General features: G+C 34.8%; 1 protein-coding gene across 1 annotated transcript in view; it reads right to left on the reverse strand.

Moving 5' to 3' along the window:
- DSC1 (desmocollin 1) overlaps nt 1–20,179 on the reverse strand; it is a 36,336-nt gene extending 16,157 nt beyond the window's left edge. The window contains exons 1-8 of the mRNA XM_043976489.1: nt 20,114–20,179; nt 17,450–17,534; nt 13,151–13,353; nt 11,438–11,557; nt 10,249–10,404; nt 7,502–7,643; nt 2,469–2,632; nt 819–953 (exon numbers count right to left, since the gene is read on the reverse strand). Of these exons, the coding sequence (XP_043832424.1) occupies nt 819–953; nt 2,469–2,632; nt 7,502–7,643; nt 10,249–10,404; nt 11,438–11,557; nt 13,151–13,353; nt 17,450–17,534; nt 20,114–20,179 (1,071 nt within the window). The remainder of the gene's footprint in view (nt 1–818; nt 954–2,468; nt 2,633–7,501; nt 7,644–10,248; nt 10,405–11,437; nt 11,558–13,150; nt 13,354–17,449; nt 17,535–20,113) is intronic.
- Between the last annotated feature and the right edge of the window lie 266 nt (nt 20,180–20,445).

A 20,445-nucleotide genomic window follows, 5' to 3' on the forward strand; every position in this document is an offset into this window, starting at 1 on the left:
AAAGTAAGAAGGACAAAGGAAATAATTTTACCCTTTAATTTTCAAAAGCAAAGTTGTAAACTATATTATTCTGTTACTTGCCTGAGTTAAATAAATCATCATTTTTATCCAGCCAGGGGTTGGGATTTATGAGTAGAACTGAACTTAGAAATTCCACCTCCCACTAGCTCATTCACATGAAACTTGCTATTTGCCCTAACTATGACTACTGTTCTTTTGATTCCTTCCTTTTCTTTTTGTCTATCTTTCCCCTTCATCTATATTCACCCTTGTTCATATGGACTATTTGTTCCCAACCTTTGGTAGAGCCAAACTTGTATTGGTCTGATCAGCCACAATCAGATACACTGTACCTCGACCCCAACATAGTAATGTCATTTTGGCCCTTTCTGAGAATGAATAACAACCAAGCAACTATTCACCCTTGACTTAGTGATCTATTAAATTCACAATTACTATTCTAGAATTTATTCCTTTTACTTAACACTATTCCAAACCTACTAATCATCTGCCAGTAGCATCATTAGTTTATTCTGGGGAGAAGGGAAAGGTCCCTATAGGGAAGCAAAAGATTTCTCCAGACAACAAGAAGGCATAATTCTTTCCTTAATATTGTGGATCTTTTGACTCATCAGTTTGGAGATAACAGAATTATCATAATATTTCTATCAAAATATTATTTTCTTTCCCACATAAATTCTGCTCCAATATGGAGTATCAACATCAAACAGGAGTTATCCATAATGAATACTCATTGACTCACAAACCTATCAAGGACTGAGGTGGAGAAGGGGATGAGGGTGCAGTATGAAACTTACAGAAGTTTTTCGGAAAGTTGGAGCATTGTCATTTTCATCTTTTATGTTAATAGTCAGTACTGCTGTACTTGATAAACCAAAACTCTGACCAGCCATATCTCGTGCTTCAACATGCAATGCATATGTAGGACATGCCTGGAAAAAAAAAATCAACATCTGTAATGTTCCTCATTCCTGTAACAGACAAATCCTCATGTCCATCTTCTAATGTAATTTGCTATATTTTGGGGACAAATAGTAATAATAGCTAGCATTAATGTAACACATTAAGAATAGGAAAGCCTTTTCCACATATTATCTCATTTGATCCTCACAGCAACTTAGGTAAGTAGGTGTTATTATTATTATTCCCATTTTAAAGATGAGAACACTAAGGCTGAGAGGTTAAGTGACTTGCCTAGAGTCACACAATTAAGTAAGTATCTGAGGCTAAATTTGAACTCAGGACTTTCTAATTCCAAGTCCACCACTCTATTCATTGTGCCACTTGACTGCTTTACAAATGTGAAGGCCAGGTTAATCATATGTAAGCATTACAACAAATTCAAAAGCAATGTTTTAAAATCCATTTGGAAGGATAAGACAAAACTTTCATGGAGAAAGGTTTGATCTACCTACTAAATAGAGTGATCAGAAAGCACTTTCCAATTCTGATTTTAAGTTGTTCTTGAAAAAATTTAGTGACATTCAATTTACTACTCCTTCTTTTAAGTTTCCTGTTTCTTTGGAATTGTTTCAGTCTCAGTTGTGCATTTTTCATAGGCAGAAGCTGAGCAACTAAGCTATTTCTTTTATTTTTCCACTTAATTTAAAATTTCTTAGATTTTTGCTTGGCCATTTTCTTGTCCATTTTGTTTTGTTTCCTATCCTCACTTCCTCCATCAAACAATGCTATCCTATTTCTGACTTTTTAAGAGAAGATAAAGCAGGGAGCTTGATCATGTTTGCCATTTCAATTTGACTTTCTGTCACACTTGTAAAAATTTTTGACTTGGTGAAATTTACATTGGATCTATAAGTAGGCTTTTCTCAATTTTATCTTTTCATAAATTTCCCTTTCAGTTTGAATATAGGACCTACTTGGTTTCATCTTTTAATTTTGATTTTTGAATCTCATGTTTTTGTTTCATCTGCTATTCTAAAAATTTGCCTTTTTTTACATTGCATAATTTGCCTCCTATCTTCCAGAAACACTGGTACAACACCAGCACAACCTTCTGTCTCCCCTTTGATATTTCTTCAAAGTTTTCTTTTTTTAAACCTGTTTGCTCATTTTTATAAGTGAATTGTTAATATATTAAGAGGACCATTCTAGACTCATATAATTGTACTGATGAGTATATCAATTTTGTGAATAACTGATTTCCACCATGGATTTTATACTTTCATAAAGACAAACTGAGAGGTAAAGTGACAGATCAGAGAGAAGAGGTAATGAAGCTTATGACAGTGAACTTCCCAAGTCATCTATGTCCTTCCAAACACTGTAGAAGCATACAAAAAGGACTTCAGAAATCAGTCAACAAACTGCCTGACAAAAAATTCAACAGTTACTCCAAAAGCAACCTCAAAGAGGCCAGAGAGCCATCCTAGTTATGTTACTCGTTATATAATAGATAGTATTTGTCAGGAAACTAGAAAATAATTTACTTCTCTGTCAGGTGGCAATATGATGGTGATAACACCTGTGTCTGGATGGATTGCAAAATGCTTTGGATTTTCTGGAATCTGCTTCAAAATGGTATATTTCAGACGAGTATGTAGTGTATCAGGCTCATCCCTGTCTGTGGCCACCACCTTTCCCACTGAAGTACCTGTAAGATAAATCAAATTCTCTTAAACAACTGAATGAGTGATGAAATGTAATATTTTGATAGGGATATTATTGTAGCTAATTCTTCCAAAAGGCCAGGAAGAGAAGATTGTTTTTACAGAATAGTTGAGGGTCATGTGATCATATTCTGAGAGTTCTTAGGTTCTCTACATAGTATTAAAATGAACTTCAGTTAGATGGCTGTTTTAATTAAAGTAGTTTTTATTCTACTTAATCTACATGTTTGTTTGTTTGTTTTAGTGAGGGAATTGGGGTTAAGTGACTTGCCCCGGGTCACACAGCTAGTAAGTGTTAAGTGTCTGAGGCCAGATTTGAACTCAGGTACTCCTGACTCCAGGGCTGGTGCTCTATCCACTGCGCCACCTAGCTGCCCCCATGTTTTTTTTTTTTTTATTCATTTGTAGGAGTGGTTCTTATGTACTTCTAGAGAGAGAATTGAACTCTGAGTGTAAATTGAAGCATACTTTTTTCACTTTATTTTTCTTGTCTTTTTCCTCACGTGGCTAATATGGAAATATGTTTTGCATGACTTCATATGTTATGTTCCTCTGTTTAGGAAGGTTTAAAATCTATTTTCAAAACTCTTTGGCTTCCAGGATAGGTTTCTTTTATCCATATTTTAAGTTGTCTAATTGTTCTTTCTATCTTTTGCATGCCATTTCCACTTCCTTTTATATTGCATATTTTTTCCTGTTAAAGTCTACATGTGATTATTCTGTCATAAAAAAATTATACCACCACAAAAATATTAGGAAACTTGTTTTATTTTAAATCAATTTTTTTCTTCTAGTTTAGGCTAAAAGCACTCTTGGGAAGATTTAGTTTAGTTGTATCTTATGTTAAATGTTCTTTTTCCTCTCCATAGTTTTTCACTGTTTTGTGTTATTAAGTTTTTACACCCTCTTCCACAATGTTCTACAAACATGTCTTTATTTTGCAAGAGGAATAAATGACAGCTAGCTGGGGTAGTTTCTGAGTAATCTTGACCTATTCATTATGGTGTTTGTTTTATATTTGTTACTTTTTTCAAAGAAACAGTTATAGCCAGGATGACTATCTCAACTTCAATTCATTTCCTATTTTTAATCAATAGTGTATCTAAATATGGCAAAGTAGAGCTGATATACTTTACACAGAGGGTCTTTTTTTCTAATTGAACAATAGTTTTTACTTCTACTCTAATTTGTCAGTAATCTAACAGCAAACAGACAGCTGATTCAGGAAAGACACCTAGATATTTGCAAGTTGTTTCTAGCCTGTCAATATGAAATTAATATGACTTATTGTTCTCCATATTGTTTGGTGCTTATCATGCCCAGTGCCTTCCAAGTACATTTTTAAATAAAGTACTTCTAATACACAGGTTTGGGGCTACTCAAAAACCTTCTACCTTGGGATCATATTTTGTTATATATTGTTAGCCATCTTTCCCCAATCCCTCCTTTGCACTGAAACCAACAACTATCAAAATATAAGCGATTTTTTAGAAGATCTTGTTGAATTTTTCATAGAATATATCTACTTTATTTTCTGCAACATAGGCTGACAAATAAATTGTACTTGACTGGATGGTGGTCATTTTGCTTACATTGAACATGAGATAACTAAGTATCCCACGAAATGATTTTTCTTGTTGTCTTTGAGTGCTCAATGAAACTGACTCACCTAATTCTTTTAATTGCAACTCCAAGGAAGATATGTGAGTTGTTCTTTATTTTGGTTATAATTTCATTAAGTCTTCTGGTTTTATTTAGAGCAGGAAGGTGTGTCTATAACACATATTGTATATATATGTATACATTCCATGTGTATATTTACATATGTATATTTGTGCAGGTGTACACACATGTATACATATGCGTGTATATACATGTATACATATGTATGTATATACATTATACACATACACAAATTTATTGATCATTTATTTTGTGCCAGACAGTGCACTAAATGCTGGGGATACCAAAAAAGGGCAAAAACAAAAGTCTCTGCCCTCAAGGAATGTACAATTAAATAGGGAAGATAACGGGTATATAATTCAGTATACACAAGATACAATAAAGATATAAGGCAAATGAAGATGTGAAAGCACTGGAAAAGGCTTTCCTCCTACAGAAGGTAAAATATGAGCTAAGGCTTGAAGAAAGCCAAAGAAACTAAAAGGTGAAGATAAGTAGGAAGTGCATTCCAAGAATAGGAGAAATCTAGTTCAAAAGCAAGGAAATGGAATGTTATGTATGAGAAACAGTAAGTGTAGTTGGATCATAGTGTAAGTAGAAGAGAATAAGAAGACTGGGAAGGTAGGAAGGTAGTGAAGAGGTTTAAATGTCAAAGACTTTATATTTGGTCCTGGGAGTAAGAGGGAACCATTTGAGTTTAGTGAGTAGGTAAGTGACATGATCTGGCCTATGCTTTAGAAAAATCATTTTGGTAGCTGAGTGGATGCTGAACTGGGGAAGTCTTGAGGGGAAAAGATTTAAGGAAGGGGGAAACTTGAGGTAGGAAGAACAATTGGAAAGCTATTGTAATAATTTAAATGTACTGAACCCATGTGGTACTCAACTGACTAGAGAGGAGACATATATGAGATTTGCTATGAACTTAGAAATGGCAAGGTTTGGCAAGGTATTAAAAATGTAGGATGAATAAGAGTGGGTAGTTCAAAGTAAAACTGAAGGTGTGAAACAATAATAGAAAAGTTCAGAAGAGAGAAGTGTTTTGATGAAAGATAACAAATTCTATTTCAGACATGTTGAGTTCCTATGAGTTCAAAATAATCAGTTGGCAATAGAAGAATGGAAGATAGAATAGAAGAGAGTAAGCCTAAAGTATAGACTGGGAAGATGTGCATAGATATGACAATTAATCCTGCCATGGGATTTTATGAGATCACCAAGTAAAATAGCATGAAGCAAAGAGAAAAGAGGACCCAAGAAAAATCAATTCAATTCAGAAGAATTTATTAGGTACATACTCTATGCTAAACACTGTGTTAATCCTTGGTTTTAAAACACAGAAATGAAAGCAGTCTCTGTTCTCAAGGAGTTCCTATTCTAATTGACAAAAGAAATATAAACACAGCTATTATAAGTAAATGTAAGATAATCATAAGGAAAGAGGAAAAAATCGCTTCTAGGAGGTGACACTTGAGCCAAGCTTTGAAGGGAGTTAAGTGTAGCCAGAGGTAGAGATGAAGAGGGAAAGTGATCCAGGAGGGATGATAGATTGTAACAGGTACCGGGGGTGGGAGGTGTACTGTCAGTGTGGTCTTCATGAACATATTACTCCTTTATACCAGGTAGTATGTAATCAGCCTCAAACATTATTTGCAGACATATTGTAAGGGATTTTAATATGCCCCAAAGAGGAGTTTCTATTTGATTCAAGAGGCAATAGAAGCATTTGAAGGTTTTAACATGAGAACAACGTGGTCAAACTTGAACTATTACAATTTAAATTAAAGATTGTATAGAGGATGAAGTGGAGAAAGCAGAAAATGGATAGAGACCAGTTAGGAAGCCATTATTATAGTCTAAACAAGAAGAGATGAAGACTTGAAGTAGGGTTGTGATTACTTCCTCAACTTATAATAATAGCAGAAATTTTCATAGCACTTTAGAATTTACAGAGTACTTTATATACATTATTTCATTTAAACCCTAAGAAAAGTCCTAGTTGTAGGTACCATAACTATTATTCAGAAACTACAGCTCAAGAGAGGTTTTGTGATTTGTCCATGATAACACAGCTAATATCAGAGCTAGGAAATGAAGCTAGGATTTCCTGTCTCCAAATATAGCACTCTAGCTACTACCTAGGGTCATTCTTAGAAAGGAGACACAGTCCATTACAGGGACCATATTTAAAGCCTTTTCAGCTTGGTATAATTAACCAAAACTTGTGTTTTTCTGACAAATCCTTAAGAATTTGGGGATCACATCCATACCATGAGACATTAGAGTAGTACTTTTGTGGAGGTAGGTGCTGTTTAGTTATATGAAATATAACTAGGAAAATTACTGCAAAATAATGGTATTAAATACTAGTGGGCAATGTTTGAAAATTTACTTAGCCCACAGTCCCTAAAAGGGAATATTCAATTGTCATTCAATTAGTTCTGATCTACACAGACTTCTATTCAAGAAATATTTATTGAATAACTGAAGGGGGAAATTATCATGCTTGTTTCTGGTTATTGTGACTGTCACTTCATTTGATATTAGCTTGAATTTACCACACTCCTACTATTTTCATGGTATTTGTTTCTAAAGTATTAATATTTTTAACTAACCATTCCTGCCTTTAAAGAATTTATATTAAACTAGGAAGAGATGAAAAGAAAACAAATTCATGTTTCAATCATTCATACATTTCCTGAATCTATCTCAATACTGTATCCATTTTTTTCTCTACAGGAAAATTCTCCTTCCTATTTCTTGGACCACATAATAGCTCCTCTACAAACGACTGCCTGAGATGAGTCTTTCACACTGAGAGAGTGTCAGAGAGTACACATAGATCAAATGAGTACAACTGTAATACCCTCTAGTTTAAGAGATTTTGGTCAACTAAACTGCCAAGTATAGTTATAATATATTAATAAGATATTACAATTGTGCTCTATTGATATCATTTAAATTTAGAAATGGTTTGATTTTGAACATTAGCTTTTAAGAAATTCACAATATCATAGTAGCAATTTTAAATTAGAAATGTATTTTAATTATAATTACCCCCAAAACTACCAGAATAAAATGTAATGGTGGAAAAAAGGAATCAATTTTTAAAATACTGTTAATACATGTTACATTTAATACTTATGATACTTTTATTATAATTGTGCACTTACCCACTCTGCAATTTTCAAGCACATTAAAGGTAATCAAATCTTCAAAACATGGGGCATTATCATTGTCATCTTCAACTTTGATCAGAAGTGGAAGTGGCAGATCTGTTGAGTAACCATCTGGTGTTGTTGCATAACCAGTTATCTATAATGTGGAGAGGAGCCCCCAGAAATTCCTTAACTTAATATAAATGATGCATATTGTCAAATAGAGTGAATGAGAATTAGAAAACAATATCTTTTAATGATGGCATGATTAACACAAAATATATAGAACCTAAGAATTAATATTGTAACCAAGAAGGATCCACATTGTTCTCTATAGATAACTCCTCTTTTTTCTTCCTTATCTATGTGTCTTCAGAGTTCACGTCTCCCACAGAATTTTAAGTCAAAAGATCTCATCTATCTTTTTATTGAATCCAGGCCTATTTACTGTTCCTTTCACAAAACACTCAACTCCTGGACTCCATGCATTTTCACTAATGGACCACTCTACCTGAAATTCTCTACCTGGTCATTTCCACCCCTAATTTTTCTCTTGTAAAATCCCACCTGCTGCAAGAAAAATTCCAATTCTCTTTAATGCTTGTGACTTCACTGTGAGATCATCTCTAGTTTATCCTGTATAGATCTTGTTTGGACATAGTTGCTTGCATATTATTAACAACTCCCACCCCATTTGATTGTGACCTCCTTGAAGATGAGGAAAGTTTTTGGTTTTCTTTGTATCCATAGCACATAGTAGGAATTTAATAAATGCTTTTGGAAATGGTGTGGAAATCTGTTTTCTAAAATCTAGGTCAGTCTATGTCTGGCTATGTCTATCTTTCACAAATCCTGAAATATAATAAACATTTCCCTCCAAGGTTATTATCATTTTAATTTCAATAGCCATAGATTGCTTTGGGGGCATAATCAGGTCCAGACTAGCCATTTTCCTTGTTGCTTCATCCATCTTTTGAAGGATGAAATTATTATTATAGCAAGTTAATAAATGATTAAGTACTCTTCTTTTGGAAGAGAGAATGATAGCAGATGTCCAAATAACTGAAGTTCTCCATCATTACTACACCATGCTTCTCTGTCAGGCTTATGTTATGTTTCATATATTATATATCATATATATTCCTATAACCTCCTTCCTTCTGTCCAGGTAATCTGTAGTTTTCCCATAGGACAATATTTCTGGGTTCTCCTGCCATTGATCTTGATCCCAATGCCTTCCACTATGGTTCCTCATTGGGTTCCTGAATGTATCACATGAATATATCTTCCTGCTGTTATTCCTGTATCTTCTTTCATCCTTTTGAGTAAGACTTGCCATGCTAGCACTATTTTTAAAGTATGGATGATTCATGTCACTAAGTATTTTAATTGGGCTCTCTGGTTCACCTTGCTTTTTACCAATGCTTCGTGAATTTATGTTTTGATGTCTGAACTATTCATTTTATTACTGACTCTTTTGTTCTGTAGTCATCTGCAGACTACTCAGCATCTTTACCTCCATTCTTCTTCTTCCCACATTATGACTACTTTCTAGATATACCTTGGTAGATACATGTAGACAGTGTTCTCCTTTTTTTTCATTTAAATCTCTTTTGAGTTGATTTTTCAAGTGTTTAAAATTAATTTTTAAAAATCAACCCTTATTTGGCATACTCTATCCCTGGTCAAACTTATCATTCCTATATTTTAAGCAGTAGTCCAAAATCCAAATCCTATCACCAGCTACCCTCTTCTTAAACAGCTAATCATATCTCAAATTTGCTACTCTCTTTTGCCAATTGTCAAAGTGAACCACATTCCACAATGTTACACACACTTACAAGGAAATCAATCACTAGGGTTTTTGCTAATTCCATGGTGCTCTACTTCCAAGGACACACTAACAGTTTAAAAGTTTAATAGAGTTTAACAGTACCAGGAATATGATATTTATTTAATAGAAATATTTAAACAGATTTCCTTTTTATATTTTGAGATGATCTTCTCTAGCAGACAAAACACAGTCCTTCAACAACTTTAAATCATATGCTTATATGTTTATACATACATATATAGGTCGATATTCAAACCCAATTCAAATTACTTATGTTTTTCCTGTGTTTTCTATCACCCTAGATATAAAAATGAGATAAGCAGAGGGAACAAAAGCTAACAGGGTAGTATGTAGATTGGTATTTTCTTGGGGCAGGGTGTGACTTTATGACACTTACAGAATTTTGTCTTTATTTCTCATTCCATCTTAAGAAAAACCATGTGATGTTGGCAGATAATGTTATTGAAACATATCTTCTAATCTATTCTTTTTGATATGAAATGGTTGAAATATCAAATTTATTTTGACTACTGCTATGACTACTTTTCATTGCTTAAAATTAACAAAATAATGAAATTATTCTGTTTAATTTGTCTTTCGGAAATATTTCTTAGGACTTTTTCCCCAATTAAAAAGGAAGTTTTTTAACGTTTTAAAATTGATACTAGTATAAGCTCAAACTAGTCAGTTTTTAAATAATGATTATGAAATTAGAAAATGTTTGCTCCCCTTTCTTCCACATCTATAATAAGCACAGTTTGGTGATATTTCCCCAGTAAATATATTTAAAGGAGTAAAACAAATATTTGACTTAAAGTAAAAATATGATATAACAGTAAAAATTAAGATCTTTAAATGTTATTACTAAATTTAAGTACTAAAGTGTTAAAACAGTAAATAATTCAACATAACCAATTCAAGATTCTACCTGAAAACTATCATATGTCTCACGGTCTACAGCACGTGTACAAAAGATATCCCCTGTGTCTCTATCAATGTAGAACAAATTGAAGGGCTCCTTGTCTACTCCAGGTCCACTTATAGAATAATAGATGGTATAATTTTGTGCAGAATCAGACTGGATCTAGAAAGTAAAAAAAAAAAAAATAATTGCACAATACAATGGTTGTAATACAAAGCTAAATGTCCAAATATCTCAGAATTAGGGGCTGTTTCTGATCACTCTCCTGTCTTTCCTGTGTATGCTCTTTAACCCAGATCCAACTCTTTCCCAACCACCTATTTATGTGTAAGCCCAAGAAACATAGAATTATGGAAACATCACTCCAAGAAGACTCCTGTAGACATAATTTTGTTCACCTCCCCCACCTTATTTTATATATTAGGAAATTCATGTCACAAGGAATTGAAGTATTTTGCCCAAGGTTACAAATAAAGGGAATACAGCCCACATTGAGCCCATATATCACCTTACTCCCAGGATATTGTTCTTCTGCTACCTCACGGTGCTGTCCAGTTTTTCAAGGTACAGACAGAGTTGTCTGCCATATAGCAAACCATCTATGTCTTTACTCAATGCTTAAATCATTCCTTTTTTTGAGAAGGTTTATCTTGCCAATTTGAGTCCTTATGCTAAGACAGAAAAATCACCAGGCTACTTTATAATCACACTATGATCATTTTACAATCTACTCCTCCAGTCCCTCATAAGATCCTCAAGGCTTTATCATCTATTCAGCCTCTACACACTCTGTACCCCGGGGCACCACCATCTAACGTACAAGTACAACCTTGGGACTCCTGGACCTTACCACTGATTCTACCACTGTGCCCTTAGGATTTCCATCCCTTTCTATCCAATCTATAAGATGAATTTTCTTTTATGTGTTTTCTCCCTCAATTAGTATATAAGTTCCTTGAGAGAAGAGACTGTCTTGATTTTTAAAAAATCCTTCAATAGTACAATGTTTGGCATGTACTAAGTGCTTAATAAATGCTTTTTCCCCATTCATTCATCTACTCATAGCCACTGCCTTTTCTCATTCCTTTCACTATAATGCATCTGATTTATCTTATTGTGTAATTCAGCTGGAAATATAGTATATGGTTTAACATAATACTCCTTTAGGGTAAAATAAAACTTTAAGAGTCCTTACCTGTTGAATTTGTTGGGGAAATGGACCTAAGGAGTTTTCCATTATTGAACATGGAATTGGGGCCCATCTTCTTTTGGTTCTCTTAAGAGTTCTGTCTTTTGCATGTCTTTTCATAGGTGTCTGAATATGATAGGAGGCCACAAAAAGATATCATAGATTATAAACACATAAATTAAAATTTCATTGTTATAAATATAGAGTAAAATTAGGAAAATCATCATATAGCACAAACATAGTATGTGTTTGATTTGAGAAGAGAAAGATGCATATTTAATGACATGCATACATGCCCACAAATACAGAGAAGTGCTCAAATCAATACTTTCCACTCTTCCCCACTTCCTTCTTTCCCATGGCTGTGATTTATTTCTGGACTTGACAATGAAAATAATGCTAGAGCTTTGGCTTTGGAGTTTTTTTGGTAAAGAAAGTAACACCTGTTTCTACAGCTTCCCCTTCCACTTGCTGCATAGAATGGAAGGAGACCAAGAGAAAAGTATTGATCATAGGCTAAAGGTTAGAGGGCAGGGGAGTGGGGGCAACAGTCTTCTCATTATCAGGGCCCATGACTGAGTTCACTCACCCTGGTCCATGATAGCTGTGGCCATAAGAGGTCACACATCCTTGCCAGTGACAAAACATCCAGGACTAAGTGTAGTGGCCCAGGATGAATCAAGATTCTCTGAACACCCAGAAACCACAGTACATTCCTACATGGTAGGAGACACAGGCCCACTATTCCTCCAAGGTTACTGTGTTGGTACAGTGGAAAGAATATTGACTCTAGAGAAGCCCTGTTGGATCCAAGGGGGAAAAATGTCCAACCCCAATATCACCCTCGGTCATTTCTACTCTTGATGAATCAGAAACTTATTGGTCAGTCACAAAGGAGATTCTGGAGAGCTGTAGGAAATCCACAAACCAAATGATTCACTGGGAGATAATAAAAAATACTTTAATTTGAAGTGGTACAAAACTTGGTGTTTGTGTGTGTGTGTGTGTGTGTGTGTGTGTGTGTGTGTGTGTGTGTGTGTGTGTGTGTACATATATAAGGAGTCTTAAAAGCTTTAATGGCTTGAAACAACTTTAGGATTTTGGGGATACCCTGTATGAACATATACATATGCCAAAGCTCTTACTAAAGGAATGCTTCCCTTTATACATACATACATGTGTTCTGAAAAGTGTTTAGTTTGGATCCTTATAAATCAAATTAGACAATCTAGTGTAACCAAGAGAGCACAAATTTGAAGTCAGGAGACTTGGGTTCAAATCCTGATTTATATACTCGCTAACTGGGTGATCAAAGGTAAGTTCCATTATATCTTGGAACTATAGTTTTCACATCTATAAAATAGAGGTAATAATCCTCACAGTACCATCATCCTAGGAATCTGAAGAAAGTACTTTGTAAATCTTAAAAGACTACATGTGTGTATAAATATATATCTATATATGTGTGTATATATACACACAGTTGTATATATATTTATATGTGTGTACATATGAAATATTGTACTTAAAATGAACTAGGCAGGCTACTTTTTAAAATGATTATAAATTCTTTTCATTTTATGCTGTGACTACTTAATTGCTTTTTTTTCAAAAATCAAAGTGTTAATTTGGACTTGCACCTAAAAAATAGTGGGGGATGTTTATTTTAAATAGACAAAGAAATAAACAAAAGTACTTCAAGTTTTTTTTCTGTTGTACCTTCTTTTCTGGGACTAACAGTGCAATCTCTATCTTTTTTTGTTCCTCTTTTTGAGAGTCTGAGAGCAAAATAGCAAAGGTCCTTTTCTCAGAAGACAACCCAATGTTCTTTGTTGTATACACTGAACCATCTTCCAGAATTCTGAAGTCAGGATCACTTGAATGGATGAAGTCAGCTGATTTGAGACACTCCTCCAGATTAACTGCATGGAAGAAATTTGAAAGAGATTTGAAAGATGCAAACAAAAAGAGAACATGTTTTACAGGAATAACAACTGCTTGTTACAGCATGATAAGGGTAGGGATGAACCTAACTATGTTTGAGTTATGTGTCTCTTTTTCAAACAATTCCATTCCACAAACATTTATTAAGTGCCCATTATCTGTAAGACACTGTGCTGCAAGTCAAGAATACTAAGAAGAAAAAAAAAAATGAAGGCCCTGCCAATAAGAAATTTATATTCTACTAGAGGAATATAATATGTTATATACAAGTAAGTAAATACAAAGGTTCCACACAGCAATCTCAAGAATGAGAAAGACAGAACGAATAACTAGGCTGATGCTAGCTAAGGTTAGGGAGTCATATCTTGCATTGATTTTGTGTAATAATTTCATAATAATTAAACCTACTACACTTGATTCACTTTAGTTATATTACTAAAATATTCTCTTAACAAAGATTTCAATCTGCTCCTCCTGGAGACCAGAATTTCATTTTGTTTTGACCAATGGAAATGAATGTGAGCCCAGAAAAGGTTAAATTTTAATTCTGATTTTAGAATCAGCTTCTAATTTACCAGATCACATTCTTCTATCATTGACATTGTTACTTGATACTATCCAAAGGTCTATTTATTTTTTTAAAAAACCACTGAATTAAAAAGAAAACAGGATTAGGAGATGCTGGAGTCAATTCAATGAACATTTATTAAGTGCCTCCTTTCATGAGCAAAGCACTGTGTGAGGCATTGAGGCTACAAAGACAACATTACCTGTCTACCAATAGGGCACACAATGTTTTTTGCCTTAACTTTATTGACTACACTCATTACCTTTCATGTATCTTCTTTTTCAAGCAAAATCTCTTTTAGATGTTCATTTGGATTTCAACCTTTCATATGTAAGATATTCTCCAAATAGTCATAAACTTAATGCTTTCAAATTATCATTTCCTCCCATATATGAGAAGTAAAATTATAGTTCCATGTCTAAAGACAAAATGCTAAATCCTCACAAGAGGGTACCAATGTCCACTTTTTTCAAACAGAATTCATATTTGTACAATTTCATTTTTCTAATGTTAATATTGGGATTTAGAATGGGAAGGAACTTCAGAAATTTTCTAGTCCTATCTTCTTATTTTATTTATAAAGAAAATGGGGCCCAAAGAAGTTGAAACTTGTCCAAAATAATCCAGCTAGGAAATCATAGTCAGTTTCTGAACAACCCAAATCTGCTGACTGGAGATTCAGCTCTTGCTCCCATTGCAAAATCAAATGAAGTCAGTCCATTGTGTAGCATATTAAGAGTTTAGTACGTATCTTTTGGTAGCTTTTAAGATTAGCAAGTCTGGTTGAAAAAATGAAGAAAATTTCAAGTAGCTTTTTAACCTATTCTCTAGGATTTTCTAAGTATAACATCGTATCATCTGCAAAGAGTGATAGTTTTGTTTTCTCATGACCAGTTCTAATTCCTTTCATTTCTTTTTCTTCTCTTATTACTATAGCTAACATTTCTTTCTTTTTTTTTAGTGAGGCAATTGGGGTTAAGTGACTTGCTCAGGGTCACACAGCTAGTAAGTGTTACGTGTCTGAGACCGGATTTGAACTCAGGTACTCCTGACTCCAGGGCCAGTGCTCTATCCACTGCGCCACCTAGCTGCCCCACATTTCTAATATAATATTAAATAATAGAGGTGACAATGGACATCCTTGCTTTAGCCCTGATTGTATTGGAAAGGCTTTTAGGTTATGCCCATTACAGATAATGCTTGCTGATGGTCTTATATGAATAGTACTTATCACTTTAAGGTAAGCTCCTTTTATTCCTATGTTCTCTAGTGTTTTAAATTGAAATGGGTGCTGTATATTGTCAAAGGCCTTTTCTGCATCTTTTGAGATAATCATATGATTTCTGTTGCTTTTGTTATTGATATGGTCAATTATGCCGATAGTTTTCCTAATATTGAACCAGCCCAGCATTCCTGGTATAAATCCCACCTGGTCATAGCGTATGATCTTTGTGATATATTTCTGTAATCTATTTGCTAGTATTTTATTTAAAACGTTTGCATCAATATTCATTAGTGAAATTGGTCTATAATTTTCTTTCTCTGTTTTAGCTTTTCCTGGTTTGGGTATCAGCACCATATTTGTCTCATAAAAGGAGTTTGGTAGGATTCCTTCTTCACTTATTTTTTCAAATAATTTACATAGTATTGGGATTAATTGTTCTTTAAATGTTTGGTAGAATTCACTTGTGAATCCATCTGGTCCTGGAGATTTTTTTCTTAGGAAGTTCATTGATGACAATAAATTTTTCTAAAAGTGGGTTGTTTAAATATTTTATTTCTTCTTCTCCTAGTCTGGGCAATTTATATTTTTGTAGATATTCATCCATTTCATTTAGATTGTCAAATTTATTGACATATAATTGGGCAAAATTCCTTAATAATTATCTTAATTTCCTCTTCATTGGGGTGATTTCACTCCTTTCATTTTTGATACTAGTAATTTGGTTTTCTTCTTTTCTTTTTTTGATCAAATTAATCAATGGTTTATCTATTTTATTATTTTTTCCATAAAACCAGTTTCTAGTTTTATTTATTAATTTGATGGTTTTCTTACTTTCAATTTTATTAATCTCTCTTTTGATTTTCAGGATTTTAAATTTCTTGTTTAGTTGGGGATTTTTAATTTGAGCTGATTATGCAAAGGTAAATGATATGCATTTCCTCAGTAATATGACAAATGCTAACTTTCCATAAGATTATTAAGAAATCTTCAATGTATTCTTTTAAAAAGACTGGAAACTTCATAATGGTCTTTAATTGAGATCACTGTATACCACCTAGCATGCTATATCTAAAGGGCACTAAAATAAAATATTTTTAATATTAAAATAATTAAAATTACATGATAATGTGCTTATTTGGAGGGAATACAGGTGAACATGGACACTACCATAAAAATGCTCAGAAGATTCATCTTGGATTGAAGTAAGACCAATTCTCTAGGCAGCAGAACCGGTGCTTATGTGGATATTTTTTAAATGCCCTTTACCAATATGGGCTCATAAGGCTTAGAACTTGAAGTGATTTTGACATTTATTTAACCTCACCTACTCATTTTATAGGTGACGAAATTGAGAACCAAAAAGGTTAAATAATTTGCTCAATAGCATAGCTTTTAAAGCTTATATAGAACTAAGATTTTTGGGACACCCTGTATTCAAGAACATATTTCTGAACAAAGAGGAAAGATCACTGAGCAACCTAGATGAGATAGCACCGTCAAAAGAGTGATGGATTTAAATTCAGAGGACCTGGGTTCAAATTATGGCTCTGCTGTTAATTTCTTCCATGGCCTTGGGCAAACTTTAATATCTCTGGGCCTCCGTTTCCTCATCTATAATTTCAAAGGGTTGGACAAAATGATTTCAAAGTTCCCTTCCTACTATATATTTATGATCCTATGAATCTAAGCTACAAAGTGTGAGGTACACCTACATCATAAACCAGTAGTGATGGTGGTTGTTGTGATGAGAACAATAGCTCATATGCTATTAGGATAATATGAAGGTAGATTTGATTTTGTTTTCCCATAAACCCTAAATAAAATTTATTGTTTTTGTTGCAGTTTGGATTCTTGGCTTTTCCTATCAATATCTAGTGATTTAGAGAACCATGACTTGTGAACTTTGGAAGTAGATTTGCTCCTTCATTGTATACCTGGAGCCAACCTTATTGAATCACATATAGAGAGTATTTTAAAAGATTTGCTGACCTGAATTAAATTGAATTGATATGGAAAAGATTTAGGTTCACAGGTTCTGAAGGAATAAACTTCACTTATTTTGAATCTGATATGTGTTCCCTCATTTTGAATGAAAAGAAAGAAAGCTTACTCTGGGATTTCAAATGCCCTAACCACTACAACAAAATAAGCAGTCTGCCCATCATTATAGTCCCAATTTTATATAGGGCAGTTACTATCTGGCTTTTATCCCAGCTCTTAGAAAAGCCTTAAGCAAAATGTAGAAAATTACAACTTTGAAAGTCTTACGACATTTTCTCACCTCTGCCTACAAGTGTGTCGGCCTGAAGATGAGAGGGGACTTTAAGAACAACTTTCTTACAAGCATCGCAAAAGAAACTTAGAACCTACAAAGGAGAAAAAAAAGGTTAAGGGGAATCACATATCATCCTAGCATTTTGCATGTTACCAGTATGTCACAAGAAATGCTGTTTTTTACTACAATCTCAGTTTGAATCTTTAAAGATTCACCTTGAACAATTCCCTTGAAAGGCTTGGAAAAGTGACCTTAGAGATTTTGAATTAAAAGGAAGGAGAACATTACCTTTGTGCAACTGAAATTCAATTTTTAATTATTCAAATAAAAATACACATTTCTTAATTCCCAATGACCTTAATTCCTCATCCTTATGACCAAATAATTTATTAAAATAATCACATATTTCATTCTTAATTTATTTCATGGCTGGTTGTCAAAAAGGAGTTTTATTCTTACCCTGACTCCAAATGAAGGGTTATTTATTTTGTACAGTTATTACTGAAAGTCACCATAAAATTCAGGAGTCTCATATCTTACAACTTATTACGTAGTTCTAGTTTTTTTTATTTGTTTTTCACCTTGGGAGCTACTCAATGTATGTATGTGCACACGTGTGTGTGTGTGCATGTGTCTAAGTCAGCTATTGTACAAGGATCCCTGTTTAATTTGTCAAATAAAAAAAGTTCCTAGCAAAGCTGAAACACCCACAATATAATATGTCCTCTTTCTCATAATCCTTCAGTGAAAAGACATTTCTATAGTCTGACTCCTTTTTTTAGGGGAGAGATTGCTGTCCATTTTTGCAGCAATGACTTTTTCTTATTGGGTATAACCTTGGTTAGTAAGAGGATAAAAGCTCATGAACAGATGAAACCATTTGGAGGTTTTGTGAACACCCTCAATGAAGCTGAAACTACCTAAACCTGAAATGAAAGGGGAAAAAAGCCATTATGGATATTTTTAAACACAGGAGATATTATCTGTTTGATTGTTTCAGGTGTTCTTTCCTCAAGTCAGGAAATGGTCTAAAGTAATTTCTTGGTTAATTTAGTCCTATGATTCTAAGAAAATATTCTTATAAATAGTGTACTGTGTAGTACATAGTAATGTCATCCTGAGTTTGATTCTTAGGTGCAGTGTGGGGGGAGACAGTCTATAGAAATGCTTTATTCAGAAAATCAGCTAAGTCCTATACATTTTATATACCCCTATATGTGCACAGATGTATGTTGTATTCACTCCCACTCTCTTACTCCTTTCTTTCTGCTCAGTCATTCCTATAGAGCATTGCAGGTAAAACCAGTGTGCACCATTGATGCCTACAAGTTTAAGCAGGGGCCAAGAAATATAAGGGGAAGGAACAGGTGTCAGGAAGTAAAACAAATGTGTCATACATAAGGCTCCTTGCATCCCTGTAGGGTATTGGTGATAGTAGGGTGGGAAATAAAAGGGATAAAGTGAAGAGAAAACAGAGTGTAGTGTTCCGGGAATTCTCCAACACTTGTACTTGTTCCTGACACCACCCAAGTGGTCATGTTCCTCCTCAGAGGTCACTTTTAGGCCATCATTAGAGTCAGAGTGGGTCAACTGAACCATCAACAAGGACAAAATGAATGTATTTGCAAGGAGACACTTTACCCAGCAAATCCATCCACCATGCCTTGTGCTTCTTTGGTGGATTAGTGATTGTAAAAGAAGCCCAGCCCCATAAAAATATTTTTTAAGGCTGATTGGCATAACAGCCTGGAATAAAGGGGGGAATTCACTATAGTTGGAGAGAGATGCAGCACCTTTTAAAAAAAATAAACAAATATACACACAAGCCTAGTCACTAAAGTCTTTCTTAGTAAAGCAGGGTCCCATTTGGCAATATCTGCCCCTTCATCACTCCCAAACTTTCCATCTTCCACTTCGCCTTTTTTCTCCTTTTTTTAACCCCAAACTCTCAGGTAAAATCTCTGGACTGGACCTAGAGCACTGGCTCTCTCTCTGGATTTTCACACACACACACACACACACCCTTTCCCAGGTTTCTTACCTTGGAATTAATAAACTTTTAAAAAATTATACTCATAACTTTTTAATACTATAAGTGGTTTCCTTTATAATCACATGCATTTTATGCATTTAAAAACATTATTCTAAGAAAGGACCCACAGACTTCACAGGATTGTCAAAATCCATGATACAAAAGAAATTTTAGGTATCCCTTCTGCACTTTTCCAGGGCTGCAAACTCGTCTGAGCTCCTGCATTTTCTCTCCAGGATTCCTAACTGATCGGTAGCCAAAGCAGCCTTTCCCAAACCCAAACCCCTTCTTTCCAAAGAGTTTTGCACTTTGACACCAGCTCACGCTATTTGGTCTCGTGCTTGCAGAATGATCGTATTGCACTCGTTTTTTCTCGGGTGAAAATATAACTCTGTAGGGGAGCAGGGAATTCCCCTGGAGCGAGATGTCTCGGAAACTGGTTACTTGGGCGTACCGCCTTCTTTGTTTCCCCTTGGTTAGGGCTCAAAGCGAGCGAACTCCCTACACTAATCCCCGCGGTCCATCATTCCCCCTCCCCCTGTCTTCACACCCTCCCAGGTGGCAGGCGACAGAACAGGGGCAGGAAGAGGCTGCTAACACGCTTAGCTACCCTCGCTAATCCCTGGGCTCTTACTCACCAGGAGAGAGAAGAGGAGATGCCTGCAGAGGATGCTCCTCAGGGCGCCGCCAGGAGTTGATGCCATCAGAAGCGTTCCCGATGGTCAGGGAAGGTAGCGGCAAGATGAGTCAGGGCAAGCAGTGCCAGGCGGGCGGGCAAGCAGGTCCCCAACTGCAGGCCCCTGGCTGGAGGAAAATGCTGCCTTCTCTACACCAGTGCAGAGGCAGGAGAGAAGTGAGGAAGGACAGAAGGAGGAGGAGCGGGAGAATGACTTTTCTTTTCTCTCCTTCTTTCTTTCCCCTCCCAATTCTGTCTACCCCCTCTCTCCAAGGGGTTTTCCCTCAAATTTAG

The sequence above is a fragment of the Dromiciops gliroides genome, chromosome 1, assembly GCF_019393635.1.
Source record: "Dromiciops gliroides isolate mDroGli1 chromosome 1, mDroGli1.pri, whole genome shotgun sequence".
NCBI lineage: Eukaryota > Metazoa > Chordata > Mammalia > Microbiotheria > Microbiotheriidae > Dromiciops > Dromiciops gliroides.